General features: G+C 37.6%; 1 protein-coding gene across 1 annotated transcript in view; it reads left to right on the top strand.

The window, feature by feature from the left end:
• Positions 1–23,376, top strand: part of STX18 (syntaxin 18) — a 26,878-nt gene extending 3,502 nt beyond the window's left edge. The window contains exons 3-11 of the mRNA XM_010003137.1: positions 4,296–4,411; positions 5,520–5,597; positions 5,701–5,767; positions 9,329–9,444; positions 13,921–14,009; positions 20,843–20,901; positions 21,654–21,723; positions 22,404–22,484; positions 23,252–23,376. Coding sequence (XP_010001439.1) covers positions 4,296–4,411; positions 5,520–5,597; positions 5,701–5,767; positions 9,329–9,444; positions 13,921–14,009; positions 20,843–20,901; positions 21,654–21,723; positions 22,404–22,484; positions 23,252–23,347 — 772 coding nt within the window. The 3' untranslated portion in view covers positions 23,348–23,376. The remainder of the gene's footprint in view (positions 1–4,295; positions 4,412–5,519; positions 5,598–5,700; positions 5,768–9,328; positions 9,445–13,920; positions 14,010–20,842; positions 20,902–21,653; positions 21,724–22,403; positions 22,485–23,251) is intronic.
• The last annotated feature ends 1,038 nt before the right edge of the window (positions 23,377–24,414 follow it).

Below are 24,414 nucleotides of genomic sequence, written 5' to 3'. Positions count from 1 at the left end.
AGCAGGAAGAGTTACTAGTTCCAAAAGCTGGTGTAACGCCTCCGTCAGCTCTGGTTCCTCATGCTTTGCCAGCAAAATAGGATCATAGAAATGACAGGCTGGAAGGAACATGGCTGACACATTCAAAAAATGAATGACTGGGTCATTCTACCAGCACATCTTGTTTGCTTTTAAATGTTTATTTCAGTGGAGATTACATATCCTCCCCCTGCTTTTTCCAATTTCCTTATCCATTACTAGAATTATTATTTTTTACACAGGCTTATTGTGGTTTCTCTTTAGTCCCTTCTAGATTCAACAAGTACATTCTATTTGGTTTTTCATACATGTTTTGTGACTTTTGATTTACTTTTTCCTCTCCTTTCCAGTTGGTGTTCCTTGGGCTGCTAAAATGAAACAGAACTCTAGATCAGGCCTTTGCCAAAGCTCAGGATAGTGGAAAGATTCCCTTTCATTCACAATGGATTATACTGCATTTATGCATCCCATTGTAATGATGACTCTTTTATGCAACAACATGTTGATGTTGTTTGGTTTACAACCCAGCATGATCCCAGCTGACTTACTGAAGAACTATTCCCTAATCAGTTGTTCCCTGTTCCCTGTTCTCTGTGGGTTCAGGTAATTATTCCTGTTGCAACAAAGAGTCTCTGACCATTCCTTATTCAAATTCTTTATGTAATTTCTCCAGGTTTGACAGTATTGTTTTTAATTCAAGTCTTGTTCTCTTGATACACTTCTAATTCACTTAGCTTTATCCTTGTGCAAATTTAATAAGTGTACTCTCCATTCTACTGTCTGAGTTGTTAATGAAAGCATTAAAAAGTGCCAGACAAATCCCTGTGGAACACAACTCAGCATGTCCTTCTGTTTTGGCATATTACTACTCCAGTTTCAGCTTTTCAGACAGTTCATGTGGTGCTTGTTTCTTCTAATTCATATGTTCGCTTATAGCTAATGAGAATGTCACGTGAGACAGTAACAAAAGCCATACTAAAGATAAGTAGCAATGATTGCTTTTCATCTGTCCGTAAGACCTGTTACTACACCCCAGAAGGAAATTATAACTGTGTATGACTTATTCTTGGTCACTCACTGTCTTTTTGTTCTTTCCGAAGCACTTAAAAATTGTTTGGTTATTTGTTCCTGGATTTTCCTAGGCTAAGTGGTTTGTAAGTTCTCAAATTATGGTAATGTCATTTCTATATAAAAACTACTAGCTCACCTGAATTCTGTTCCTCTTTAGATTTCCCTCTTCTATGCAATTTAACTTAGTAGTTTTTTTGTGCTATGAAATCTGCATATTTTTTGGACACTGTCTTTACCTTACTCTTCTTCACCCACCGTCTTAAAAAACACAAATAACTCAAGTTGCCTTCCAACCCAAGCTTCTCATTAAGCTTTCTCCTATTGATTAAGATAAAAATCTAGAATAATTTCTTTTCCCTCTATCTCCCTTCTTTGTGTGCATTAGCCAGTGTATGTTTTAGCTAATTCTTCTGCTTGCTTCTGAAAAACCTTGTTCATTTGACCTGTCTTGATTTAGTGATTCATCAACCCATTGCTATGATACTGAAACTGAACTTCTGAGCAAGTATTTTTATCTCTGACATACAGGACACAGCTGGATTTGTTTGTTTGTTTGTTGGGTTTCTTTGGTGTGTATTTTTGTTTTTCCTTGGCCTGTTCTTCTTAAATGAATTGTTCATTTTACAGTAAGGCTAGAGGATGATGATTAGATGGCTTTTCAGTATAATCTCCACGTGCAGTTTTACTGGGGAGTGCAATGGAGACTTCAGTACTCTGTTAGTACTAGTGGATGCCATTTGCGTTTTGGCATAATGGGATGTGATTGTAGGACTCCAATCTTGCCTTCCCAAGGAGGCTGGGTGTCAGGTATCCTGGCCACTGAGGGCCTCTGACAAGCTCTTGTTCAAAAGAGGTGGTACCAGACACTAAGGCAGTTATAAAAGGAGAAGTATTCTATTTCCTCTTTACTGTAGTAAGCTGCATTTTGCTACCTTTGAAGTTGTGGCACTCCTATTTAAGAATTTGATGTACCCTGTTTTTGTACTAGCAACTAGGAAAAGTAACCCAAAAACTTGTTTCCTATGCTAACGTTGATACAATTATCCTCAGTCTATCACTATATGACTACTAGTTACATTGTTAGTAAAAAGCTAAAGCCTGCCTGAGGCAGGTTTTTCGTATGTATTTCTAAGTCTGGTTTAAAAGCAAATCCTGGTTTGCATTTTGTAGTCTTTATTTAACTCTGTGGTACTAAAAAGTGCATTGAAAGCATTGAATACTAGCAAATGTAGCAAATACTACAAAGGTGGGTAGGGTACAAGAACCAAGACATAGAAAGGCAAGAATGTTATACTCTGCTCAGTAGCGGCCCAGTCAGAACTTATTGCAGAGATCTGAAATGTAAGAGTGGAGATTTTTTTGCTTCATCAAGGCGCCATCATGAAGCTGTTACCTCATCCTCATTTTCCATGTGAATCTGTGTGCCCTAACATGCTCAAGTAACTCTGTAGGCATGAATCACTGAACAATGTTATGCATTATCCCATACCAGGTGATCTTAATGGTTCACTTATGTTTGGGCCTGTGTGGAGATGGATGGAAGAATGGATTTTCTGGCTTCACACCTGCTGAGAACTTGCTTAAGCCACAAACTAGTAATAAAAATTCCCATCTATGTAAGTGCAAAGGGAGTTGGGGAGAGGTCTGTCCTAAGTTATTTAACAATTTTATATTGCATTTGTAGCTATCAATATGTCACCTTAACCAGGCTGTGGAAAGCCTTTCTATCAGATATCTCTAAAATCAGACTGTTGCAAATCTTTTATCATTCAGAAGCTACTTTACTTGCCTTAAACTGGAAGAGATTTACGTTACACTTTAGGAAGAAATTCTTCAGTAGGAGGGTGGTGAGACCCTGGCATAGGTTGCCCAGGGGAGTTGTGGATGCCCCCTCCCTAGAAGTGTTCAAGGCCAGGTTGGATGGGGCCCTGAGCAACCTGGTCTAGTGGGAGGTGTCCCTGCCTGTGGCATGGAGGTTGGAACTAGATAATCTTTAAGGGCCCTTCCAACTCAAACCATTCTGTGATTCTCAGAGAGTGCAAATTAGAATTTTGGCTTAGACCACTGTTTACAGTTGCGATAGAGATTTTGCTACAAATTTATGAAGCACATCTGTCCTGACCAAAGGAGAGCAGTTCAGCTAGTAAAATGTAAATGGAAACACTGTGTATATGTCTGCTTTTCTGTAAGTTATAAAAATATTTTTACAATATTTAGAATAGTTAATGACAGGCAAAATAATATCCTGATGTTTAGATGTCAAATATATTACAGTCTTGGAAACAAACAAGTAATACAGAACATTAATTCTAATTAGTTTGCCTTACTGTTTGCTGGTTATTCGGTGTTTGTGTAGTAGCTGGCCAGTGAGCAGAAGCTGATTTTCAAGCCAGATTAACCATGTGCTGCTTTTTTCATGTGCAGTTAAGTGGGTTTGAGATGAAGACATTTTTGTATAATACTCAAGGACATTAGAGTAAGCTTAAAACTTTTTGGAGGAGATCTGGGAGACTGTGCTGACAGTACATGGAAGATGCAGGAAGGAGATGGTGGTTCTGTATGCGATGAGATGGGGTGATATGGATTGTTTGTAGGCATTTCTGTGGCGGGGATTGAAACAGACATAGGAAGGACTTGGCATTGTTGAAGTGAAGGATATTAATAAATCTTATAGTCTACTTGATATTAAAAATGTGTATTTTTTCCCAGTGTTTTTCTTTACTATGCTTTGAATTCACAGATTTCATAGTACAGCTAACTTTAAAATGAAACTCAATATTTAGGATAATGAGAACATGCATTTAAGTAAAATAAGTCCAAACTTTCTGAACTGCTTTAAACATATGAGCTGTGCCTTTATTCTTCTTGTTTTCATGTTTTTAGACTTTAAATATGCCTCATTAGGATAAGTACTGAGAGTAATGATTTATTTTCTAGCCTCTTTATCTGGCCAGTGTTTGATTATGGATGAAATGATAGAATATATTACGTTTTCTACTTCTTTTACTACTCAAAAATGTTTTTTAAAACCTCACACCTTTGCAGAGATTGCATTTTTTTCAGTGATGTATTTTTTAATTCTTTTTCTATGAAAATTAGTGCTGCAGAAAAGCTTCCATGAAAGTGGTAAGAGGGAAGGTCTAAAATGTGTACTTGTTGGTTTTATGTTGGGGATTTCTTAAGTGACAGTTTGTCTTGTTTCTCAGCCATATTATGTCTGAATATGTGAGGATGACAGACACAGAGCGTGATCAGATAGATCAAGATGCTCAGATATTTATGAGGACCTGCGCTGATGCCATTAATCAGCTGAGAACAGAAGGTAAACTGAGCAACTCTGATACGGGTTTTTTCTTACTTATTGATAAAGGCTAATATAACACTGCATATTGGGTGGTGAAATCTGAAATGCTTTTGGAAAGAGATCAGTGAAGTTTTATCTTTTTTACTTTTTTTGCTCTGTATATCCCACTGGCTGATTAGTACTGTACTTAATTTTCTTTAATGTTAGTGGAAGGAGGAGCCACAGCCTAGAATTTTATTTCTTCAAATACACTTATTAACAAGTGTAAAAAAGATAGTCTTAAATATTTACTAGTTGAATAGGACTGTGACACACAGGTCTGAACCACAGTTTACTAAATTCGGTGGTCATGTCTTTCTAGCTTGTACAGCTGTAAGGTATTACAAGTATAATCTTTCCAAGTTAGAGATAATTAAGTTTAATGGAGTTCTGGTAAAGCAACAGCATTTTAGACAGCTTGAGTATGGGGTCATACCTTTATAATGCTATCTTGCAAAACTCGTAGGGACAACTTCTTTCTGTCTCACCATTTTCAGGTTGACTTGCTTTATTTGTGTGTTTTATCAATATACTAAAGATTTTAATCAGCTTTGAAGTGCCATCTAAACAGAGATTAATGCTGAATAATGCTAAACACAGATTCAGAATCACTAAAAGTCAGTCATGCATGGGAACTACATAATACCAAAATAAGAAATATTAATTTATGGGAATTAAAAGGATGCTTGACACAATAAATCCCGAAGATTTCCACAGTCTATATACCAAAGAATGTAAGAAGTTAAAAGTTCAATACTTTAAGCAAGTTAAATTTCTAGACCTGCTTTGCTATGCTTATCTTGGTGACATCTATTCTTGTTTAGAAATTTATTTGTCATAATATGACTCAGTGGCATATATAACAAATCAATAAGATAAATATTGTAAGACACCAGTTTTCAGCTGTTGGTTTGTTATTATGATTTACTGTTTTACAGAACCAACATTTAAATATAACTATATTTAACATAAATACTAATATATAACATGTATTAAATGTTAATAGGGTCTTGAATATAACTTCCATATCAACTGTAAACACAAACTTTTGTGCAAGGTTATGTTACATCTTTCTTTTGTATTTCAGCACACAAGGGTGTCCAGTCTGCTCAGGTGAAGGAGCACAGAACAGCTGTCTTGGACTTCATTGAAGATTACTTAAAAAGTATTTGTTATTTATTGAATCGTTAAAAATTAATTACTGCATTTTCCAAGAAAGAAACCATGCTTTTCTAACCTGAAGTTTTGTTTCCTGCTGTGTTGGACAGGAGTGTGCAAGCTGTACTCTGAACAAAGAGCCATCCGAGTTAAGCGAGTGATAGATAAGAAGAGACTGTGAGTAGTGTCAAAACATAGTTTAACTGTGCCTTTCATTTACAGGATATTGAACAAAACTCTTCATATTTAGATTCTAAGGAGATGGTTTTAGTGGAAATCTGTAGTTGAGTGACCAACTTGTGCTGTCAGCAGGTGCATTCCAGGGCTGTTTTACACTTCTGGCATGTGAAGCCTCTAAATGGCAGAGTGCCAATCTAGTCTTGTACTTCTCATTTATGTAAATGAATAAAGCACCAAATCAGTAAGATGGGGGTGATAATCCTATTGGACTTCTACAGAATATTTATTGTGTGTCCCATTAAGCAATATTCTGCATAAAATAATTTAGAATTAAATCCCGCATGTTGATAATACATCTCAAAGTTAATATTAGGACACTGTTCAGCTGTAGGATGTGTTTCTCATTTTATTTTTTTTTAAACCCTCTATCTTCCTGCTAATGTAAGTGATTATGTTTTGAATAAATGCTACTTGAGATGACTGGTCTTCATGGCATGTAGAAACAAACATGATTAAAATAATCTGGAATGTAACATCTTAACTGAAACAAAAGATTTTCTACTTCCTTTTGTGAGACACGTTCAGGCTGCTAATGTAGAGGTGAAAATGTCTAACAGAAGTTAGAGATGATGTGCTTGCTGGCTTTTTGTTCTGGTTTTTTTTCAGTCCAGTATCAAAACCCATACTTTTTCAGTTTCTTTTTCTGCACACTGCCACGAGTAAGAATGGCTGGGAAAATTAATAGGTTTTCAGTTTATTTAATACCTGGAAGGCCCTCCATGTCTTCTCAGTCTGCATTATTTGAATGCTAACCTGAAGTTCCATTATGTACACGTTTTGAAAAACAACAATTTCTAGAATGTACACATCAATAAATAAATGCCTGAGTGTTTTTCCAAAACTTAATGCTACTTTATCAGCTTGGTGTTTGGCTATTTACATTGAAACTAGAGACTTGTTTTCAAAAGTCTGTTAGTACAGAGTGATTCAGCATGATTATGCACAATTATATTCACTCAAATATATCCTCCTGAGGCATAAATGGTAGTATAAGCCAAAACCAAGTAAACAAAATACCTCAAACCAGTTCTGAAATTTGGTAAGAAGTAATGAAAGAAAAGTAAGGCATTGGCATTTTTGTATCTCACATAACTTTTCAAAAAAAACACACAGAAACAAACTGATATTTTTGGTGCATAAAAATACATAACCTTATCAGTCTTCTTCACACTAAAGAACTTCAAAGAAGGATAGCATGTTTCCTGCAGCTATACACTTGGCTAACAAATACCAGCTCTTCTGTTTGTTGTACTCTTATATTATCATTTCCCTATGAAATCCCAGGTTCAAGAGACTTCATGTGTGCTAAACATGGGCAGAGAAAGTGCAATTTCATAATTTAGACAAATAATGAGCAATAAGGCATTAAAAATAATACAAAAGATGCAGTCTCATTATGTAATATTGGAAGATACCTCTTTGCCTCTTTCTATGGGTGTAAGAACTAGAAAACAGATATTAACCAGATGGAGTCTGTATGCATTGCAAATGTGATGTAACAGCTAAATTATAATTTAAATTAAAACTCAGTTTAAATCACAGGGCATAAACCAATCTTTATGATGACTTTAAAATAATTGTCTATTTTCATATGCTTTCAAATGTTTGGTTCATAATTTCCCTAGGGATTTCAGCAGACACTTTCTGTGATAATATGAACATGTTCCATCAGTTAAAAGAGCTAGGCATTCTTTACATACTGCATCCCAGGCATTTTGTTAATTTTTAATTGAAAACTTTGTACATTAGCATACTGTGCAAAGTAAGGGCAACAAACAATAAAAGAATGCACTTGAAAAGTCATTAAATCCTAGTGCAGATCTTTCCTGCAATTTAGTCAACTTAATACTGAAAGGTTTGCAGTAGAAATGCATTTCATTATGTTTCTTTTTATATTGATGAACATCCTAAGCTCTTCAATAAATTGCTTGTGTTGTACTTTTCTTAAGATGCCTTTATGTATTAACTCATTTTTTTTATTAAAAAGTTCTACCAATTGCATAGGACTAGTTCCTCAGAAGGAAAAGTTGAGAAATAGAATCACAAGCCACCTTTTCTGTAAAGGTACTTGGTGATGATTTTCAGGTTTAATGTTTTTGGTATACAAAATTCTATTTCATTTCAATGTAAAACTCTTTTTCTTTCCCATTAGAATATCTTGTGAATTATTTATGCAATTATTTATACAATTACTCAAATCAAGTTAATATTTTTATTGTATAGGGAACTGGTGTTGTGTTTGTATCAGAACTATTCATTTGAATTGCATGGACATCCAGATAAGTCTATTTTTCCCTCATTATTAGGCAAATTTGGGACTTGAGAGGCAGGAGATAAGAGAAGAGTTCTTTTATTGTAAAATTACCAAAAGACCAGTGCTTGCAGAGTCTTTAGAATGAAGAAGTGTTGTTCAAATAGTATATTCACTCAGTGCATTAGAATTTAGAATTTAGAAATTAGAATTTTCTAATTATGAGTTAGAATTCAGACAGAATACGAAGAGGGAAAGGAACACAAAATGCAACACCTTCTGCTAAGCAGCAGGGGAAGGTTGCAGATCCTAATGAGATTAACTGTTGATTCTTTTTGAGCAGGGAGGAAGTGATGAAGGAGGCACAGCAGGTGATTCAGCCTATTAGTTCTTGATTTTTTTGTTCTTAAGCTTCTCTAACAAACAGCATAATTGCTAAGAATTTAACTGTCTGCTATGTAGCACTTACAGAGTTCATTGTAGACAACAATAAACCACAGAAGGATACTGGAAAAAAAGTTGCCCCTGATTTAAAACTTTTTTTGGTGCTACAGTGAAACATACTTGAGAAGTACTTATTATATAATCACTGAATAACTTCTCACTTGTTTGCATTGTCTTTGTGTTAAAATTACATAGCAGGAACATGCATGCAGTGGGCAGATCTATACTACATCTGTTTTTTCTTTTCCTTGCTGCTAAATTACGTCTTTTGGCAGACAAGGAAAGGCTTGCTTTCAACCTGCTGAAACTGTTCTTTAAAGCTAGTTATGTAATATTTATCCATATCAGGAAAATGCCATTTTTGTCCTATTTTTATTTTCCTTTATAATAACTGACAATATAAAGTAAAATTGTAGTTATTACTTGAAAACATTAAAGCAGTAGTGTTGCCTATTGCTGCTAGAATGAGTTTTCACTAAAACCAAAATGTTGTTTGTTTGGTTTTTTGAAAGGAATTTTGTTTGGGTTTTTGAAAGGAAGTTTAATAAATTGTGTGTTTTTATGCTATAGCCTTGAAAATTCTCTTCAACTCCAAACATGCGATGTATTTTGGTCAGGAATACTACTGAAACTTTCTTTGCTGTGTAATAATATTTCAGCGAAAATTGCTAATTGTTATTTGCATCTTGGCTGGAAAATCTTTACCATGAAAGTTGCAAGACTTAAAGCATCAAATTTGGTTCTCATTTTAGAGAAATTCAGCTGTGTAATATCAGTTAAATTATAGGCTCTTTTGCTTCTAGGTCCAGACTTGAACCTGAGCAAAGCACCGTCTCCAAATCACCTCTTTCCCCTGAAAAATCTTCACAGAATCCTTTAGATGATTCTGATGAAAAACTTTCTGCTGAGGAAAGCAAAGGTAAGAATAAAACATAGTTAGATTTTACCTTTTGTGGCCTAGTCTGTCTGGTCAGTAGTACTTTCTTCACATTACAAGGGCCTGTTCCTGTGACTTGCATCTTTTGCATTTTCATCTTCCCTGAGTTGATCAGGCTTCTGTGAAGTGTGTTCCGAGGAATCAAAACTGTAATCTTTCTGATATGCTTAATGAACTCTGTGTGAACTCTTTCCTTTTTAAATATTTTTATCAATATCCATCTACTTTATATCTTCTGAGATCTGTCTGATTTCTTTCCAGATTCCTTTCACTGCTGTCAAGGACTTGGAAACTAGCTCAATGTCTTTCTGGGGACATTTTCTAGGTTTTAAGGACAGAGACCTTGAGTTGGATGCCCTACTGTAGGTGCTATTATTGACAGAACACGTGAACATTGCTTCTGACTCCTTGGTGGCCTACTTCTGAGGCTGAGGAATTTTAAGTCCCTTCTCTTAGCTGTTTTGGTCCACCTTTGGGAGGTGTATGCTGGCAGAACTTCCTGGCAGAGTGCCTTCTGGAGTGCCACACTAGGCAGGTAATTTCAGGTTGCAACCTAAAGAGGAATCTTGTTTCTGTGATTCTGAAGTTGCTTTCACAGAATCACAGAATTGCTGGAGTTGGAAGGGACCTTCAGGGATCATCCAGTCCAACTCTCCCACTGAAGTAGGATAAACTAGAGCACTTTACACAGGACTGTATCCAGGCAGGTTTTGAATATCTCCAGAGATGGAGACTCCACAACCTCCCTGAGCATCCTGTTCCAGGACTCTGTCACCCTCACTGTGAAGTTTTTCCTCATATTTAAATGGAACTTCTATGTTCCAACTTGTACCCGTTGCCCCTTGTTCTAACACTGGGAACTACTGAGAAGAGCCTGTTTCTATCTTCCTTGCACTCACCCTTTAGATACTTATATACATTGATAAAATCTCCTTTCCCTTGCTTCAGTTCTCCTGCTTATGCTGCGTAGAGGAGTCCAAGGTACTCAGTGATTTACAGCGTGACAGTTATTTTTGGAGAAAAACAGGAGCTATATGAAATGTGGCATTACCTTAGGACACTGCTTCACCAAGGTGGCAGAAATGCACTGGGTGGCCATATTATTCTGATAATCAGTTATTGTTTCTTTGGCAATTTTCGTTTTACAAGTTCCTCTGTTGGGTGATTTTGGGCCATACAATGAATGGATTCACATGAAGTGGGTACTCCATGCCTGATGGAAACTCTAATACTGTGTTACCTCACAGTGTGTGAAAGGTTTGATTTTCTGATATGGCACTGCTTATGTTCCTAAACAGTTTGTGCTGCAGCAGCCTCATCAATATGCCTATGCTCCCTCTCCCCCCGTCCGACACTGAATTTATTGTAAGAAGTAAAGATTTTGATTACATGTCATTTCTAGTGCCTAGTGTGTTGTTACAGTCTGTCTGCAGTGCTGCAGCACCTCGAGTTTCAGCCCAACGTGTTATCAGTGTTTCACAGCTGCCAGCTGGTGCCAGCAGAGAAGCTGCAGCCTGTAGTGTCTCTGTTGCCCTCTGCTCTTGTCTTCTTGCTGAATGTCTCTGCAGTCTCTGAAAGCGAACACTCCCACCACATGATGTCATTACAGTTTTTAGCTCCAAAAATCTGTGCCACACCATGGAAAACACTGTTCTTTGGTTGCCTTAGGCACAACAAACCCCTGCAATAAGCAAAAATGAAGCTTTGGTTCTTGCACAGTAGTTCCAGTTCTCGCTTTCATTAGTGTATGCTTCAATTTTTATAAGAAAGTAGGAGTCCTCTCACTTCAGTGATGCTGATGAAGTACTTAATGAGGGATTGCTGACTAGTCTTTGAGAAAGCTATGAAATTTGTGTATCAAAATAAATCTGTCTGAAGCAGTTTGTAAATACACACAACCTGTGATTGCTCACAGAAGTGTTGGTTGCTGCTGCTTGTAGAAATCAGCCTTGTGACTTGGCTGGCAGGTGGTTGTCAAAGCATGGGAATAGCATGAATGAGATGACTAGGAAACAAGAAGCTCAGTTTAAGTCTTCTAGCCCTTGATAATTATTTTTTTTTACAAGTAACTTCTCCAATTTTTAAGAAATTGGAGAAGTTACAGTGTTTAGAAATAAATATTTCATCCTTTGGATGCTGGTGGTTTAGAGAATGCTGTTCATTAGTGTTTATGATAGTTCCTCTGAGAGCAGCTGTGGTCCTGTCCTTAAGTTGAATGTTATGGACAGCTGAATGTCTTACTTGGAGTGCTGAAGCACAACTTGGGCTTTGTCTGTTTTTTTGGCAGAAACCACAGCAAAATATGATTACTTTTGTTTTGAGGCAAAGCACCTCTTTAGAATTAGGCTGGACTTCCTTCATGGTAGGAAAATAGTCCCTCTGGAGATTGCTTTTCTGTGTGAACAGTATTTATTTTGAAATAAATGTAAATAGTGAGTAGCTTTTGAACAGCTCCACAAGCTTAGCATCTGTCTCCTTTCAGCATGCAAAAGGTTCAGAGAATAGTATCATTACTTTGTATCTCTGTCATGCTTTAACTCTCTCTTTCTGCAAAAATAAAGTAGTTTGGCTTCTGCTGGATGAATTGCAGAAAAGCATCATTCTTGTCAGCTCCATGAAAACTGCAGAACAGGTTTCTCAGTGGCCAGAGGTGTACTGCAGTGGCAGGAGGAACCCTGGGGAGATCTGTGTTTCTCACTCACCTCTTACCATACCTATATTTTCTTATTAGCAATCACATTGGATACAGATGCTGTTTTTTAGCAGTGCTGACAGTGCATGAAAGTAATTGGTTCCTCTGGGATAGAAAAGGAATATATCTTACTTCTTGGCTCCATAAACTAATTATCATGTCTTCCTTGAATCCAGTAAATCATTCATTGTAGTTTTGATATCATGTAAATACATTGATTGCCTAAACAAGTAAGTCTTGTGTTTCTGTGAAATAGACTTGAAATACTGATGATAACCCGTGGAAAACATAGAAGTGAATCCTTTCTAAACAATCTTTGAGGATATTCCAGTTTGTATTTCTTATAACTTGTAAGAAAGGTCTGGTTTTGGTGGGATTTTTTTATTGGTTGTTGTTTTAGAAGAAACAACTTACTATATTCCTTGTCCACATCCCTCATTTATAATGTTGTCAGTTTGTACATCCTGCTTTGGTTCTGGGGAAGCAAAATATACATTTACAAATGAGACATACAGAACAATAGGTTTTCACAAATATTACAATAAAGGATAAAGGGGAAAAATTCTGATTATAATGTTTTTCATATATTTGTTTATAAATGGGACTATTTCTTTCAGAGGCTTCCCAAGAGAAGTATGAATAATTCATCATCTGAATGGTGATGCACCAGTGCTGCTTATGCAAGTGAAAAAAAATAGATGTAGAAGGTATAACAAAACAAATTAAAATGCTTGCTATTGCCTGAAATAATTAGCTGGGATAAACAGGAAGTCTGTAATCTATGACAAAGTAAAAGCTAAACCTTTCTGTATTCAGTTTGCAGCCTGCACCTGATAAGCCAAAGCAGGTTCAGTTTGATCTGTTGTGAGGTGATGCAAATCTGTCTCTTGGGTTTTGTAAAAATGTCACAGCCATTTTGGAGGAGAAGGGAGGCCTTCTCCAGAGTGCAGCCTTATTGTTAGGGTTTTAAACACTGGTGCTAGAACAGCTTCAGAAACACCAGCTTTCTGTAGTATGGTTTCTTTTCCATTCTAACTTCTTCATCTATAATCAATAGTGTATAATTAAGTCTAAAAATAAATCTTCCAGAAGAAACATCCCAGAAATAGCTGTTCAAGATCTTTTATGCCCAATTCCTGCTAAAATTTATGCAGGTGATTAGATTGAATCACAGGGGAAGTACTACTGAAATCACAGAAGCAGTTTTGATGTGTAAGAGTTAGTTTGTGGGATTGGATTCAATTCTTTTACATGCAGGAAGCCTTGCACAGTGTGCTGTAGGATTTGCACTGTAGTTGGAACAGCATGAGGAGAGAGAGTTTGACAGTTTGTGAACTTTGCTCAAAATGTCTTTGAGATTCTGTTTTCACTTTTTGGAATGAGGAGCTGGTTGATCTGTCAAGTCTCATTGAAAGATAGTAGTTTGCATATAGGCTGTCATTTTGAAAATTATGTGCTTTCTTCAACAACAAATGCTACAGTATTTTGTGCCCTAAAAATCTGTGTGTGTCGTGAGTTCTCTTACATCCTTCACTGTCAGTATCTTAGTGCAGCTCCTTGTAGTTCACAAAATCCAACATACATGCTGACTTTTGTCCCATTTTAGAAATGAAAGGTTACTGATGTAATTTTGTGCTGTAAATATAGGATAAGTCTCAGTTAATGACGGATACAAGTTCACCATCATTCAGAAATGGATGAACATTTATTTACACTTTATTATTCAGTGCCCTGCGTTGTCTCAAGTGTTGGTGGTTCTTTTACAGACAGGAATCTGCATGATACCCAAAGTAACCTTGGATTATGGGGGAATGGCAAAGATGAAGATGAGCTGTCTCCGGAAGAAATACAAATGGTAAGTATATCTTGTGTTTTATTGTCCTTTTTTTTTTTTTTTTTTTTTTTGTATCTTCTGCTGTATTTGTTTAAGTTTTAAGAAGTACAGATTTACTGAAATTAATTTTCAATTTTCATTTTATACAGAGTAATGCTGTAACAAGATATACCTTTTGTACATGGCTTTCTGGTTCTTCTGCTGGTAGCTGATACTTTAAGTTGCTACAAAATAATTGCTACAGTTTAAGTTAAAATTGTTTTTAAAAATTACAGTTAGGAATAGCTTTTTTTAAAATTCAGGAAATAATAGAAGTCAGGGCAACATCAGAAAAAGCATTATGAAAGAATAAAGTGTTGGCCTGTTTTTACTTGGACTGTTTCTAGAATACACCTTAAATAATTATAGTACTTATGTATACCTATGCAGTTATACTTCCTTTTATTCCTATTTATTTTTTTGGATGGTGAAAATCAGATTGGTTTACTGGAAGGAATAGGTACAAGCTTTCTGTCGGAACAGAATCTCATTAATTTTACCTTTTTTGCTTTTCTGTGTAATCAGGACATTTATGTATTGTCTGATCAAATTCTGCTTACAGTAGAACTGATAGAATAGAAAATGTGTAACATAGGCAGGATTGCTGACAACCTATCTGTTAGACATTTTGATATTCCTAAAATGTATTGTTTTGAACATGGGTCAGAACTCCTAGAAAACCTCTTTACATTAGCACACAGTGCCTTTTTCTGTATATAGTAAGAAAATCTGATCTGTAACTAGCCAGTAGATGTGCAGTTTTCAAAATGGCAAGCTCTCCTAAGACAAAGGGCTGCTGCAGTATAAGTATGTGAAGCTTCCTTGGCAGTGACTGGAGATGTTCCCAACACAATTATGCATCACTCTTCCCATCAGAGATGAGCAAGTTGCACATAATTATGGTACGGTTTGTCAAAGATAAAAGGTTCTTCAGAGGCTGCTCTTGATGTTCTCATATTGTTCCTGAGTGCTAGTCTGAAACCTAAAGGCATATTCCTGTTCTGTTTTCTTTTTAAATATAATTCTTTATATATGGTCATTTTTCTGGGTGAGACACAGTATTGTTAACCCCCCTGCTGTAAGCTTCCAGAGGATCAGGAGGAGGAAACAAGCATCAGAGATGATGGTTCTGACAGGACTTACTGACTGCTGAATGTTGGATTGCTTTTTGTAGCCCTCACAATGGAATTAAGTTTCAAACATGTTACATCTCTTGCCATGGTACTTTGGGAATCAATAAATTTCTTATCATTAAACTCTTTTATACTTCTTAGAGTAAGGCCCCAAATACCACATGTCTTAGGTGAGTTGCATCTTTCTGATGCTCCAAGTCAAATCAACTTTTAGTGCAGAGAGTATATATTTGTCCTTATTCCTAGCTTACCCAGTTCTGCCTGTAGTTTGCAAGAAACTTATAGTACATAGAATATAACAGTGCCTTGATGTCAGTTCCATGATTAAGTTTAGAAAAATAACTTGTGCTGAAGACTTCAGATTTTAGCTTTAGGTTTATCAGTCAACTCCATGGAAAAAGACACAAATTTGCTAGTCTGTTTAGAGAAACAGAAGATCAAAATGCTGCCAAAATAAAAGTAACATACTTTGAGGGCCCATATATATTAATACACTGAAATATTATTACTGCTCTTGTGCCATAGCTTATTCTCAAATTTCCATGTGTGAATTTACATTTCACATTTATTTTTGTTACGTATTTGGAGTACTATGTGTTTTAGTACTAGAAAACTGAAGTTGAAAAAAGCATGCAAAAGGAAGTTACCACTAGAACAGCCTTATCTCTACTTATAATTGATTCTAAATTTTGCAGAAAGCTGTTTCTTAGCTGGCATCTGAATCTCCTGTCAAATCTTCCTATGGGTCTGATTTTGCCCAGAGCTGCTCTCTCCTGTGGCACCCCATACAGGGCCTGGTGGCATCTCACTGCTTCTCACACCAACCATGAGTCTGTGCCTCTGGCACTCTTGTGAAGAACTACAGGCTTGTTTTCTGCCTCTACTAAAAATTAACCAAGCATCAGTTACTTCCACATAATGCCTAGGAAGGAGTCTGCATTTGTTACGATTTGAAAGAAAAGTCAGTCAGCATTCATGGCAGTGTTAATAGACATTTTTTTCTTTCTCCACCAGTTGTCAAGTAGAAAGTGAGTAGGTTGTTTCTGGTTAAAGTTAATGCCCCCCAGTGAGGGTCATTTCTTATCAGGTTATCTTTTTTTCCTCTGGATTGTGTGTTACTGGAGTTGTCAAACTAAACAGAGTTGTGTATTAGTGTAACACATGTATGTGCACAGCAGCATTTCACATGTAAATGTTGCCACTGATACATTGATGCTCAGAGCTGAGCAATCCATTGCTCTGTTCTGTGGACCTAACATGATCTGGGTTTTTTTAGGGTTTGTTGTTTTTTTAATTTCTGTTTTATGAACACTATAATTAGATAATTTACAAAGGCTAGGGATGTATATGGTGAGTATTCCACTGCAAAACTGTTCTTTCAGTGCCTTTTTGAGGAAACTTACAGCTAAGACTTGGCCTTTATTAATACATCTGGGATCCTGTATCATTTCACTTCTAACAGACTTTAAAGTCACTGGACCCATTATTCTAAATTTCAGGTAAATTTGGGTACAAGATATAAATATAGATGTAACTAGGAAATAATTTGAGTATTTGAATTTGTATTCCTTTTTTCATTGCTCACATAAACCCTTCATTCTAACTTGGCAATATTTAATGACTTCATTATACTTCTAGTGCACTCAGAGGATAGTTTATTATTTCTGCTCTGCATTATGTTTGCTGTTACAGAGAAGTTGATTTTAGCTTTTTGAACATTCGATTTGTGAGGTGTGAACCAACTACACTTAAATTACTCAGAAAATCCAGCAGTTCTCAGAAGAGGGTGAGTTACAGTGTAGAAACTGCTGTGTTGGTTTTAAATTGGAATGTGTTGAGTCAAATAATATTTAACAATTCCCAGTCATGTTTCCGTGATCCTTCCTGTTGCTAAAGTCATGAATTCAAGCCCTATCATATTGCTACAGCAGCAATTTCTATCAGTTTTTTACCCACAGGAGAGAGCTTTACATTGTTCAAAATGGTTGCAGGCTATTGTATGATTTGCACAATAAATTTCAGTTTCTAACTCTGAGTACAGGTTATATTGATGGCTTTTATCATTGTGCGCAGATCTGGTGGTTGCATTGAGTGGGAAAAAATCTGGCTTTGCTGTTCAGGTTGTGAAAATACCCAGTTTTCCCAACTTTTTCTTTCTTTCTTTGTCTTACATACAGGTACAGTACCTAGAATGAGTTATCTCATGGGGTAGCAAAAAAGAACTGTGGTTATTTCTTCTGTGCGTTAAATTTTTATATACACCTTAAGCAGTTTGTCGCTTAATACCACACTTTGGTAACAGACTATTTCACTGTCATAGAAGAGGCTACTTTTATAAGCCATAAATCATTGAGCTATACTGATTGCTAGAGTTTGGTTTATGTTCCCATCATGCAAATCCCTTTTGTGACACATGATGTGTTCTGTGCTCTGACCTTTTGTTCAGTTGACTGTTTGAGCACGTCTTACCATGTCCATGCCAATCAGTCCACAGCCATGATTTCAAGTTACAAAGATCATTTAGCAGTTTCAAAAGAAATCTGTGCCAGTGGACAGTTTTAAATATCAAAGGGACTTCTGAAAGAATACTTTCTCAAGTGGATTTATGCTATTTGTAAGAGATTAAAATAATTCAGTGTTTCTTTATTGAAAATTGAAAACTTGCCTTCTGAATTAGTTATCATCTCAGTTTTACTAAGGCAGCAAAATTGAGTGTTTTTGATTTGAATACTTACACAGAAGTACAGATCCTTACAGAAATCAGAGAAGCAATTAGAGCTTGCTAGCCCCATTTAGTCACTCAAGGACCAACCAATTGTCTCAGTGCTAAATCTCATGCCTCTGTTTCATCGCTCTGTTCCTTGGCTTTCTTCTGAGGTGACTCCACTAAAGCCAGAGACAGGAGTGCAGTGATGAAACACACCTAACTGTTCACCACTGTGAAGTAAATATCACTGTACTAATCAATGATATTTTAACAAATGCTGTGTTCTGCAGAAAGAGACACTACAGACAGCAGTGACAATGACATTTGGATGTGCTGCAACACTAGTATGTTGGAGCATTGGATCGCTAGGGTAGAAATCAGTGGGTTTTCAAGGAGCTGTACAGTATGTTCCTCTGTTTGCTTTCAACCCATGGTACTGAGCTACTTTCCTGAGGCCTCTGCCCCACAGTGAAGGTGACAGTGCCCAGTTGCCCTTCTCACTACCTGTGATCTTAGACTCGCTGGAGTCCTTTAACCAAGGACAGAAATCTGGTCTTGCCAAGCAGGTAGATGCGGTGAATGTCTAGTACAAAAAGACATTTGTATTTTAAAAGAAATAAAAAATATTTTTTTATTATTCTTCATGACACAAAGTGCCTGTGTCAGGAGACTAAACCTTTTTCTTTGAGATTCACAGTTACCCTGCATTAAAAATACTGCTGATTTCACAGTCACTTCTGCTAGGTTAAACCTTCACATTTCTGATTTTTAACACAGTAACCAGGTTGACATTTAATTTGCTGTTGTCAGAGTCAGGTACTGTGGCTGCACTAGATCTTTTCCACTCTACCCTGAGCAGTATAGATGCTTTATTTCTTCTGTGTGTTAGTATTATGAAAGTACTTGATATGGCAGAAGTGTCACCAGGAACATTATGGATCATTTCAAGGGATGTATCCATCAGCCTCTGAAGCATTGGGGCACGGTGGGGGTCACAGTGGTGACCTGAGGATCATCCCTCGGTGTAGCACTAATGTTACATGTACGTATTTCTACGGGCTGGCTCTGTGAAAGAAACGATAGGTCTGATGAACTGTATGTCATATTATATCCACTAAATTTCATGTTGCTGCTTTGAAATACTAGGTTCTTAACTTTCAGCTATTTCAGCAGCACTGCTCCAAAAGCAAAATGCCATCTGCCTGTCCCTGATGGACCATGACCCTCACCGTTAGCGTAATGCTCTGTCATTCAGACTTTTTGCCCCTCCTTCCTTCCTTTGGCTTTTTGCACAAGGTGATAGTTTTCCAGTACTTAGGAGGTGTTGCCTAGAGAAGATACTTTTCTTGCAAGCCTAAGTGTTGGGCATATGGCTGAGATAGTGAGCAAGTCCTGTTCTTCTGACTGAAACCCAAGCCTGACCTGTGAGCCCTGCTGCTCTGTCGGCGCTGCCGTCGTTGACAACACAGGATAACAAGACCTTGCAAGGTGGCCGAGAGGGCTGCAGCGCTTTTACTGCTGATGAAGTTGTAACGTGATTGAACTATGCCCAGAGCCCTGTGTGTTATGTAGGCTCCTTCAAAATAAGGAGATTAACAACCTAGCAGAGACCTTGCTGCCTTGTGCAGCTCCTGTGTCGCATTCTTTGCATTCTGAGCCCTGTTTTCTGGTACTCGCGCTGTGGCACGTCTCACTCAGGTTTGCCAGATGCACGGAGCAGGTCATGTTTTCAGCAGAAACGTGTATCCTTGATGTGCTGTTTCTGTACAGCCATGTAGACCAGGTCTCTATTGGGTGGGTGAGCAGCATGCAAGGATCTGTGTCCATACTGAAAAGGCCCAGCTGTTACTGAGGCTGTGGCCATGTAGAAGTAATTGGTAGAATACCTTAAATAAGCTTCTCCCCCATCCCCCAGAATGGGAATTAACCCTTCTGATACAAGGTGCTCTGCTGTCCCCGATGGGAGGAGCCTTTCCCAGCGCTTCCTGAGAGCCTGTGGCTTGGGTCTGAGTGGTCTTGGGGCAGGGAGCAGCAGAGCAGGGAGCAGCAGGCTGCAGGCCCCCCTCGGGCTTTCACCAGCTGTAGCTGGTTGCCAGGCTGCAGGATCAAACTCATTGAGGCACCTTGAACATCCCACCTCAGTATGTCCTGGCAGGTTCTCTCTAAAACACAGCTCTTGTGATGCAGCTTCCAACCAACTCCACTACAACACAGGATACCTTTCTCAGCTGTATTTTGCTGTGCAGATTTTGTTTCAGCAAATCATGTCATGGTCCTTGCTGCATGATCACTTGTTCTGTAATGAATCCCAGATGATCTGACAGTCAGGTACCTTTTCAGGTATCTGAAAAGTCAAAGCTTATATTCCTGTATAAAGTCTTCTATTTATGCTTGTATTTTGGAAAAAAAATGTACTACTAGAAGTATATTTAAATATTTCATTGATTACTTCATTTTAAATTGAAGAGATCTGCTGCAATAGCCAAAGCCAATGCATTTGTAAAGTATGAAATGCTAGATGGCAAAATATTTCACACTGTAGCAAAATCTAAAAGCTCGTAACTTGGTGCCATTGGCAGTGCATGAATAATGTGAGTGACAGTGCAAAGGTATCCTGAAGAGAATCACATGCTTTCACAAGCTTGAAAGCTTTCCCCACTCAGATTTCTAAAATAATAAAAAGGACAAATTTCAGCCACTATATTTTACTGCAAAGTAGCTTGAGCAAACTTCAAGTTATTTTGGGGTTTGTTTCATTCATGTGAGGAGAATGACAAGTGTTACTGTGACTGGTTACAAATAAGCAGATTCATACTGTCCATTTAGTGCCAGTGTTAGTAATTGTGAAAGATCTTTGTAATTGAGACATATTGTGAATATGCCAGGAACAGGGGGAAAGTTGGTTGAGTGGGGTGGGGGTTAAAGGGAATTCCCTGTGTCCAGGCATGTGAACTCGTGTGTTTTCTTTCTTCCAGTTTGAACAGGAGAACCAGAGACTCATTGGTGAAATGAACAATCTCTCTGATGAAGTCAGGTACAATTTTCTGTTACTGGACAGATTACTGTGCATGCTGGTCCCATAACCTGCACAGAGGGTACTTGCTGCGGGACACCTGGCTGTTTGCATGGTAGTGGTGCAGTAGGAGGAAGGATGAAAGAGGAGCACCCAGGAAACAAAACTGTGTGAGTTCACACGTGTAAGGAGAGGTTCAGAGTGACACTCCAACTATCCAAAATAGTAGTGGTTTAATTCGGGAGCTTTACGTTCTGTATCACTTACCTAAGTTCTGAAAGGTTCTGCAGGCGGTGGCTGCAGGTGCCTGGCGAGCCCCACTTGTCACACAGAGCGGCTGTGGCCCCTGCTCCCCCTGCCTGTGCACAAGCTGTGGGCGGCTGACGCAGGCTACAGCCTGACTTCTGGACCATTAGTACTGTCCAGGGGAGTAGCAGCATGTAAAAAGGATGCATTAAAATGAACTACTTCCTGTCCACCGTGGGTTTGTTTTTTTTTATATTAGATGAAAGGACATGGCAGGTGCAGCTCTGTGGGTGAGGGCTGCTATCTGCAGCCTTCCAGGTGGTGCCATTCCCAGAGCTTCACTGCAGGCTGGTTGTCTCCAACCATGAACTGTCAGAGCACTGATCAGAGGCTGTAGCTGTGTAACAGGGAGCTAACCAACAACATTCCCTTTGGGCAGCCTGTGCGCTGGGCTGCAGGGTCTGAACCTGCAGCAGCAAGAAGTCTTTGCACTAGTTTCTAATGGAGTATTTCTGTTCTTTACCAAGACAAATTGAAGGAAAAGTGGTGGAAATATCCAGATTACAAGAGATATTCACTGAAAAGGTCCTGCAGCAGGTTAGTATAATTTAGTATTACAGCAAATGCAGCTTCAGTGTTATGTTGGGGTATTCTGGTCTTCGTTGCATGCAAGGTGTAAACATAAGATGAATCTTTGAAAACGTGAACAATTTTCTTTTTCAAATGCAAAATTTACTGTTGTTACTTAGCAGTATGTGCTGGGAAAGGAAAATGCAACATACGTGTTAGAATGATCCCTCTGCCTCAGAATTAGATTCCTGTTAAATGTCTTATTTAATAGCATCATTTCTGGAAATTATGGCAGCTCTCCCAAAAGAACTGGCAAGGATTGAGAGGTTAGATTTGATTCCAGACAAATGGGAGACTTTCTATTGCTTTTGATGTCTCCATGCAGGCTCAGAAAATCACAGGTAAAGAAATTCCAGCTTAACTGCCTCTATACTTCTGTATCATGGAATCATTAAGGTTGGAAAAGACCTTCCAAGATAGTGTCCAACCATCCACCCTACAACCCCTAACCCATCATATGAAACACCATGTCTTTTTTTAACATCTCCAGGGATGGTGCCTCCACCACCTCCCTGGGCAGCCTGTTGAAACATCATTTAAACTAAGATGCTAATAATGCCAGATTCTGGTTGTTCACCATAGCCTTTGAAGTTTTTTTTTTTCCCTTGACATTCATGACTGTTTCTTAATTTTATTTTTTTAAACAGGAAACTGATATAGATAATATCCATCAATTAGTTGTGGGTGCAACAGAGAATATCAAAGAAGGCAATGAAGACATAAGAGAGGTAACACCTCCAAGCTGTGTTTTAAACTTTCTTGTTTTTCAGAACTTAGTTTTGCCCAAGTGTTGCTTGTGCCTGTGCAAGCTCAACCCACCCAAGGTGCAGCCTGTGCTGGGCTGTCAGGACAACATTTTGGGAAAATGGTACAAGTGAGTGGAAGTTCTCATTGTCACTCACATTCATATTTATGTCATGTAAAAAGATCTATTCTGTGTGCAAATCTGAAAAATAAGAGAGAAAAACAGGTTCTCTGTGTCACTTAATTTTGGGAAGGAGAATCTTAAGAAAAATCCCTTGGCTGTGCTCCTTGCTCTGAGTCTGAAATAGGTGACTGACAGTGCTAAATCAGTTCCAGAAATAGCTGTCAGGCTTTGGGTCGTTTGGTTTTATTAAGTCAGGAGTTGTTTATTAGAATTATGAAGGCCTGATTACTTCTAATTACAGAATTTCACTTTTGAAACTTAAAACTAACCTTTCAGCAAGTACATTTTAATGTAGTGATTGATGTTTTGAGTATATTTCCATTGTGGGATCTTGAGATTTTTTTGTTGTGGTTTTATGTGGTTTGTGTTTTTTAAATTACCAGTTTTAAGATTTTGAGAAAAACTGTAGTGTGATAAATCTAAAGAGGTGTATTCACCTGAAATTAATGGCAAGCTGTGTTTTCTCTTGTGTGAGGGAAGAGTGAATCAGTCATTTTGGTTTGCTACTGTTGGAATTCTACTGTATGTTTACTGGTGATGGTAATAGAGATGATATTTTCCTCACAGGCCATCAAAAACAATGCTGGATTTAGAGTATGGATCCTGTTCTTCCTTGTGATGTGTTCATTTTCCTTGCTTTTCCTGGACTGGTATGATAATTAATTAAAAATATTGTCTACCTGCTTTTTTTGTAAATGTTTTGACTTTTTCTCAATGGGGCAGGCTATATGGCACACCTGTATTAGGCATTTTTCCATGCCGCTATAATGGAAATATTTTCCAATAAATAAGCATGTTTAAATATCTGTTAGTGCAGACAGAGCTGGTATCATTCATTTGAAATTCCTTTATCAAACATGAAATCAGACTTAATCTTGCCAAGAATATAAAAACCTTTGAAAGAGCCAGTAAGGAAGCTACCAGCTGGAGCAGCTAACAGAAGAGACAAAACTGCAGTGTTTTTATCCATCACCCACACATCTGTGATGGTCAAAGACCAGCTCCCAGTGTGCAGACCAGATCAAGAGAAAACTGTTACGGTGCAGAAGCATCTACACTGTCTCAGGCTTTTATTTAATCATACCACTTCAGTACACAGTGATCATTTTGCACATGGATGACATCTACTGCTAATCCTTTGAAACTACTCAAGTCAAGGATCAGGTTGATTTACTAGAAATAATAATAAGAAAGCAACTGAAGAGCTTTACTTCGAGGTGAAAAGAGAGAACACAACACAGATTGTGCAGTGAAACAGATGTTTTGGGTGCAAGAACGAAGCCAAAGCATAGACAATGTTAAAGTACTAAAATGTGGAGCAACTTGTTAAAAAAAAAAAGTCTCAAAACCAACTGTAGATCAGAATTGATAAACCCCCTCCTGTTAAATCAGAGGAAAAAACAGTTTTGACTTCAAGAAGCATAAGCAATCTGTTCCTCCTCAATTGCAAAGCTTACTATTAGTTTAATTTTTATCATTATGAGAGAGAAAGAAGTTGTTTCTCCTTAGTATTTACTTGTGAATTGAAGTTTTTATTGTCCTAAATTTAAGGGGAAAAGTACCATGAATCATTGAGGTGTGGGACAGTCCTGGGGAAGAGATCTTGCGCTCTTGTAAAACCTAAATATCCTCGGTAAATACGTTAAGAAATGTGTTTTGCCACGTCTGTTCTGAAATGTGTATTTCTATACATTTTATGCAGCAAGCAACAGCATCCTTATTCTTTACTC

This window comes from Chaetura pelagica, unplaced genomic scaffold (assembly GCF_000747805.2).
Source record: "Chaetura pelagica isolate M959 unplaced genomic scaffold, ChaPel_1.0 scaffold147, whole genome shotgun sequence".
Taxonomy (NCBI): Eukaryota; Metazoa; Chordata; class Aves; order Apodiformes; family Apodidae; genus Chaetura; species Chaetura pelagica.
The sequence above is the reverse complement of the archived record's forward strand: the minus strand, read 5'-3'. Positions and strand labels throughout refer to the sequence as shown.